Source organism: Littorina saxatilis, linkage group LG11 (genome assembly GCF_037325665.1).
Source record: "Littorina saxatilis isolate snail1 linkage group LG11, US_GU_Lsax_2.0, whole genome shotgun sequence".
Classification (NCBI taxonomy): Eukaryota; Metazoa; Mollusca; class Gastropoda; order Littorinimorpha; family Littorinidae; genus Littorina; species Littorina saxatilis.
The window spans coordinates 36,552,420-36,559,919 of record NC_090255.1 but is presented as its reverse complement, the minus strand read 5'-3'; the positions used below and the strand labels follow the sequence as shown (position 1 = coordinate 36,559,919).

The window sequence follows — 7,500 nt, the reverse complement described above, 5'->3', positions numbered from 1 at the left end:
CTCCCTTGTCCCCTGTTAGTCTTGGTGGTGGAAGGGGTGGAAGGAGGGTAGCGCGACATTCGTGTGCGCGAGATCACATATTGGCATTATCCCTTCGCCCGCATCCCATTTTTGTGTACGAGATTTTTACTGGAAGTAAACAAAATGGGGAGTAAACATTTCGTGGAGGGAGTAATTTTTTCGTGCCTTGGGGAGTTCTTTTCTCGTACGAAAAGTGTACTCGGAGTAAGAATTTCGTACGAAATATTTACTCCGGAGTAAATTTTTCGTGGAGTAAAAATTTCGTGTTACACCGGTCAACTTTATGTGCAGACTCAGACACGGTATCGTCGGTATCCATGTTCCACCCCCGTGTCCCGTCTGTGGCACGTTGAAGGCCGCGCTCATTCCGCCAGAAGTGCAGGTGGCTGAATGCAGTGGAACCCCCCTTTTAAGACCTCCAAATATCTGAGATAATCGGGTCTTAAAAAGGAGGGAGTTTTAAAATGGAGGTAAATTTACAGAGGCTGTGAACAGAAAGTCTGAAAAAGTTAGGTCTTAAAAAGGAGGAAGTCTTAAATTGGGGAGTCTTAAAATGGGGGTTCCACTGTATCATGTATGCCTAAACACGCACGAACGTGGGTAGCGCTATACTGTTGTTGCTGGCTTTGCACGGCCAATTCCCCAGCAATGGTTGTTTGTTTGCTTAACGCCCAGCCGACCACGAAGGGCCATGATCAGGGCGGTGCTGCTTTGACATGTAACGTGCGCCACACACAAGACAGAAGTCGCAGCACAGGCTTCATGTCTCACCCAGTCACATTATTCTGACACCGGACCAACCAGTCCTAGCACTAACCCCATAATGCCAGACGCCAGGCGGAGCAGCCACTAGATTGCCAATTTTAAAGTCTTAGGTATGACCCGGCCGGGGTTCGAACCCACGACCTCCCGATCACGGGGCGGACGCCTTACCACGAGGCCAACCGTGCCGCCCCCCCCCCCCCCCCAGCAATAGGCTGGAATAATAAAGTGATGACAGTATGACCGGCCTTTCACCTATCTCCAAGTTTAAAGACTTAACCTCAACTGAGCCTGAAGTTGACTTCGCGAAGTCTTTTTGTCAATCAATCAATGAGTCTTATATCGCGCATATTCCGTGGGTACAGTTCTAGGCGCTCTGCAGTGATGCCGTGTGAGATGAAATTTTATACGGCCAGTAGATTGCAGCCATGTCGGCGCATATTTACCTTTCACGGCCTATTATTCCAAGTCACACGGGTATGGTAGACAATTATTAACTGTGCCTAAGCAATTTTGCCAGGAAAGACCCTTTTGTCAATCGTGGGATCTTTAACGTGCACACCCAATGTAGTATACACGGGGGGTGGTTCGGACACCGAAGAGAGTCTGCACACAAAGTTGACTCTGTGAAATAAATTTCCGCCGAACCTGGGATCGAACTCGCGCTGACAGCGGCCAACTGAATACAAATCCAGCGCGCTACCAACTGAGCTATATCCCCGCCCAAAATTCAGTTGCAAAAGCATCGTGCAGCGATCTTCGTGAAGTATACTTTGCGAGGTCAACTTTGCCCCAGTAATATAAGACCTAGAAGTTAACATCGGCGCGCGCAGGTGTAGCTCTAGTTTCTCGTGGGTTTCTGGTGGGTACCTCAGGTGGCAGAGCATTCGACTTGTCATCCTGGGGCCACGGGTTCGAATCCAGGCCGGGACGGACACGGGACAAAATGATGTGCAGACTCAGAGACGGTATCCATGTCCCAACCCCGTGTCACCACAGTGGCACGTAGAAGACCTCGGTGATTCTGTCATAAGTGCAGGTGGCTGTTTCCTCCTAAACACGCATGCACCTGTGTATCTCATCAAAAGTCGGGGTAACACCCGGGAACATCCCCCCCCCCCCCCCCCCCATGGTTTAAACCGTGAGGAGGTTAAACAGCATTATCTCTAGGGCTGATCACAACAAAGTTACCAACCGGTCGGGAGCCAGCCGCAGAGTTGGATTGGTTGAAATTGAGGTTCGTTAAAACAACATTATCATCATCTGTGCAGTCGCAACTGGACTCGTACTGGACAGAGTTGAACCAGCACGTGATGCACAACAGAGTGGTGTCTGTGGAGGCCGGCGGGGCCTTAGAGTCGTTCCGTCGCTGGATCGACGACCGCCCAGCCACGCTGCCCCAGAGTGACCACTGGATGCTCTTCACTGGGTGAGATGAGATGGAAATATTATGTCCTACGTACGACAGTCAAGAGGTGGTTGTCGTTTGTTTGGTTGTTTAGTTGGTTGGTTGGTTGGTTGGTTGGTTGGTTGGTTGTTGTTGAAGTTTTGTTTTTTTGTTTTTTTGTTGTTGTTGAAGTTGTTGTTGTTATTGTTGTTGTTGGTCGTCTTTTTCTTCTTCTTCTGTGTGTGTGTGTGTGTGTGTGTGTGTGTGTGTGTGTGTGTGTGTGTGTGTGTGTGTGTGTGTGTGTGTGTGTGTGTGTGTGTGTGTGTGTCTGTGTGTGTCTGTGTGTGTCTGTGTGTGTGTGTAGAGCGATTCAGACTAAACTACTGGGCCGATCTTTATGAAATTTGACATGAGAGTTCCTAGGTATGATAATCCCCGGAAGTTTTTTTTCATTTTTTCGATAAATACCTTTGATGACGTCATATCCGGCTTTTTGTAAAAGTTGAGGCGGCACTGTCACACCCTCATTTTTCAATTAAATTGATTGAAATTTTGGCAAAGCAATCGTCGACGAAGGCCGGGCTTTGGTATTGCATTTCAGCTTGGTGGCTTAAAACCTAATGAGTGAGTTTGGTCATTAAAAATCGGAAATTTGTAATTAAAATTATTTTTTTATTAAACGATCCAAAAACAATTTCATCTTATTCTTCGTCATTTTCTGATTCCAAAAACATATACATATGTTATATTTGGATTAAAAACAATCTCTGAAAATTAAAAATAATTGTAAAAATTATTTTTAAAATTAAATTTCCGAAATAGATTTAAAAACTATTTCATCTTATTCCTTGTCGGTTCCTGATTCCAAAAACATATATATATATGATATGTTTGGATTAAAAACACGCTCAGAAAGTTAAAACGAAGAGAGGTACAGTAAAGCGTGCTAGTATGAAGCACAGGGCAACCGCTGCCGCGCCAAACAGGCTCGTCACTTTCACTGCCTTTTGCACTAGCGGCGGACTACGTTCAGTTTCATTCTGTGAGTTCCACAGCTTGACTAAATGTAGTAATTTCGCCTTACGCGACTTGTTCTACTTTATCTTCGACAAATGGACAAACAACCAAAACTGTGCAGAACAACCCAAAAGAAAAGCAAATCGGGGATATGTATTCTTGAACCTAAATCATTTTAGGTAGACTGTATCTACTATAATAAAGATTGGATAAGAACATCCGTGATAAATTTCTTCTTTTCCTGAAATGTACGACTAAAACGTGATTCCAAGAAATGACGTGAAAGTTTGTTTTCAATTAATTAGGCCTATATGAATACATTTGGCAACTGAAAGAGGTTCCGGAAGAAAGTTCCAGAGAACACCGTCTTCGTATGATTCAATGGGCGGGGATGTAGCTCAGTCGGTAGCGCGCTGGATTTGTATCCAGTTGGCCGCTGTCAGCGTGAGTTCGTCCCCACGTTCGGCGAGAGATTTATTTCTCAGAGTCAACTTTGTGTGCAGACTCTCCTCGGTGTCCGAACACCCCCGTGTGTACACGCAAGCACAAGACCAAGTGCGCACGAAAAAGATCCTGTAATCCATGTCAGAGTTCGGTGGGTTATGGAAACACGAAAATACCCAGCATGCTTCCTTCGAAAACGGCGTATGGCTGCCTAAATGGCGGGGTAAAAAAAGGTCATACACGTAAAATTCCACTCGTGCAAAAAACACGAGTGTACGTGGGAGTTTCAGCCCACGAACGCAGAAGAAGAAGAAGAAGAAGTATGATTCAATATTCTGTTCATTTTTCAGATTTGATATTTACACACTGAACGGAGACACTGCAAATCTTCATGTGGCCGGTAAGATAAATATGCACATCGCAGACATTAATTTTGGCAATCCTGTAAGCATGTGGTTGTTACATTGCAGATGATGTAGGCTATAGTTCATTGTTCATTCACATTTATTTCACAGGGATATGATATACTGCCGATTATTTGTCAGGTCATGGGATTTGTGCGAGGCTTGTCTTATAATCCGGCCAAGCTCGGGAAGATCCTGGTGGGGGGGGGGGGGGGGGATGAGTGTGGAGGGGTAATTGTATCTACCTTAATTGATGCGACAGTCAAAGCGGAATTTATTACACGCTTTCAATACATTATGTTTTGTACGTGTATATTTATCTGCCCATGCGTGTATCTGTCTGCGTACAGTCTACCTGTTTCAGTGTCTGTCCGTCTGTCTGTTTATCTATCCGTCTATCTATAATTATGTGCGTACGTATTTGCATTTTTCTCTTTGGCCGCGTCCATACATTCTAAATTTAAGTGTTCCACTTTTGAACTCATTTTTGGTTGCCAGTTGTAAACACAGTTGACATTGTACATTGGCTTATTTCTACTAGAAAATTACGTACCAAACATACCGGCACGGTTGCCCTCGTGGTAAGGCGTCCGCCCCGTGATCGGAAGGTCGTGGGTTCGAACCCCGGCCGGATCATACCTAAGACTTTAAAATTGGCAATCTAGTGGCTGCTCCGCCTGGCGTCTGGCATTATGGGGTTAGTGCTAGGACTGGTTGGTCCGGTGTCAGAATATTGTGACTGGGTGAGAGACGAAGCTTGTGCTGCGACTTCTGTCTTGTGTGTGGCGCACGTTATATGTCAAAGCAGCACCGCCCTGATATGGCCCTTCGTGGTCGGCTGGGCGTTAAGCAAACAAACAAACAAACATGGTAAACACTAGTTTTAAAACGTACACTGTGTGCTACTTTTGCCAGTACAACCATCTACTATGTCACACTGTGTTCAAAACTGGTAAGGCCAAAACAAAAAAATAGTCTGTTTACGGTAACATAGGCCCCCCAAAAATAGGGTCGGTAGGTCGGGATTTTTTTTTTCTCCAAAAAAACATATTAACAAGTTATTTTGCCAAAAAACAAAGCCTTTTTTTCACAAATATAAAAAAAAAGTCTAGAGTCGCGCGAAAAAAAATGGGTCGGTCGGGATATCGTAAACAAACTATTTTTTTTTTTTTGGCCTAACAGAAAGTGTGTCCAAAAGTAGAACACTTCAATTTAAAATGTATAGACGCGGCCAAAACGCACATACGTAAGCCAAGACAGACAGACGAACTATAGATAAACAGACAGACGGACAGACGCTGACAAAATCAGTTTAGAGTGTGTATTTGCGTTATATTTCATGCGCCTTTGTTGTTCCTTTGTTGTTCATTCGTGCTCACATAAACAAATACGCAAGTGTGTTTAAAAGTGGAACACTTCAGCTTCGGGTGCATCTCGATCTGCGTTTGATTTGATGCGTCTTTGTTTTTCCTTTGTAAGTGTATATACCTGTGCATTCGTACTGTGACAGGGGAGGCTACCGCTCCCTTCACAGCAGACTCTGCACCCGAGTTGTTGGCCTTTAAGTACTGTAGAATTCTGTTTGTGATGGGGTCTGGTGGTTTCCGATTGTCTGTATGTTCATGGAAACCTTCGGGTTTGCATAACAGTTTTTATAGGGCTAAGAAATTAGCCCTAACATTTTCAATCCTGTTTGATTGCACTTCGCTTCCCGAGGTGATCGCAGTGTTTCGGCACTCGGTTACAGTACTAACATGCACATTTTTATACGCACGTGCATTCGTGACCTCAATGTGCATGACAATTAAGTGTTCTCCAAGCATGATATTGACCTGTGTGTGCAGGGCTGGCCAAGCTGGGAGGACTGTGTACATACAACTCCGTGTCCATCATAGAACAGGACAACACGGCCAGTGTCGGGGCCACCGCGGCTCATGAGCTGGGACACAGGTATTGGTATTCTTAGTACATTGGCTTTTTTCTACTAGCAAAATGTCGTACCAAACATGGTAAACACTGCAAGGACACACACTAACACACACACACACACACACACACACACACACACACACACACACACACACACACACACACACACACACACACACAAACACTAATACGTTTGCATTTGTTTCACTATTTGTTTTAGTGACATCAGACTGTGACACGCATGTGGAAAAAAAACAAAAAAAAAACCTTTTAGCATATAACCACGTCATGTCCTAAATAGTCGCTAGTACTGGGGACAATAGTAAGTTATTCAAGAAAGAAAGAAAAAAAGATAGCGTGGTATGGCAGGTCACGTTCCCCATGGACAAAGTAGCACGTGTTACCTTGACGGTTACCTCACAGGACTTTATGATATCTTATCCTCATCCTTGTCCAAAACTGAAACAAGGGACTGCAGGTGAGAGGAACAAGATAGCAATAATAATGTACTCACCAGAAAACAGCAACATGAACAAGTGAACATGGACTAGTTTCGACTTTCGTCTTCATCAGCAAAAATGTATTGTAATCTCGTTCTCATCCAGAACATGTGAAAGCCTTCAACTTTGGGGCTGGGATAAAGCTCAGTCAATAGCGGCGCTGGCTTCAAAACCAGTTGTCGCTATTGGCGTGGGTTCGATCTCTAATGTTCGGCGTGGGATTTCTTTCCCAGAGTCAGCTTTGTGCAGACTCTCCTCGGTGTCCGAACACCCCCGTGTGCCCGCATACACACGATAGAGATCTCAAGCTCACAGCGAAAGTATCAGGGCTTGGAAACATGAACACGCTCATGCGGGAAAAAGGAAACACATTTGGTAGCGGCGTACGGGCGGGGATGTAGCTCAGTCGGTAGCGCGCTGGATTTGTATCCAGTTGGCCGCTGTCAGCGTGAGTTCGTCCCCACGTTCGGCGAGAGATTTATTTCTCAGAGTCAACTTTGTGTGCAGACTCTCCTCGGTATCCGAACACCCCCGTGTGTACACGCAAGCACAAGACCAAGTGCGCACGAAAAAGATCCTGTTATCCATATCAGAGTTCGGTGGGTTATAGAAACACGAAAATACCCAGCATGCTTCCTCCGAAAACGGCGTATGGCTGCCTAAATGGCGGGGTAAAAAACGCTCATACACGTAATATTCCACTCGTGCAAAAAACACGAGTGTACGTGGGAGTTTCAGCCCACGAACGCAGAAGAAGAAGAAGGTAGCGGCGTACTGTATGGCAGCTCGCTTTCTCCAGTCTCAGCATACATTCACGTTGTGTCCCAAATAGACTCTAGTTCTGGGGACAGAAAAACTAAGTTAGCACAGCAACAGCATAGCAGCTTTCCCCAGTGTAAAAGCATCCACAGAAAAACTAAGTTAGCATAGCAACAGCATAGCAGCTTTCCCCAGTGTAAAAGCATCCACAGAAAAACTAAGTTAGCACAGCAACAGCATAGCAGCTTTCCCCAGTGTAAAAGCATCCACAGAAAAA

At 45.1% G+C, this 7,500-nt stretch overlaps 1 protein-coding gene across 1 annotated transcript in view; it reads left to right on the top strand.

Annotated features, from left to right (window-relative positions):
- The window catches only part of LOC138980716 (mucin-4-like), a gene marked incomplete in the record, with an annotated part of 64,725 nt that overhangs the window by 40,945 nt on the left and 16,280 nt on the right, over positions 1–7,500 (top strand). The window contains 3 exon segments of the mRNA XM_070353623.1: positions 2,055–2,212; positions 3,982–4,031; positions 5,880–5,985. Coding sequence (XP_070209724.1) covers positions 2,055–2,212; positions 3,982–4,031; positions 5,880–5,985 — 314 coding nt within the window.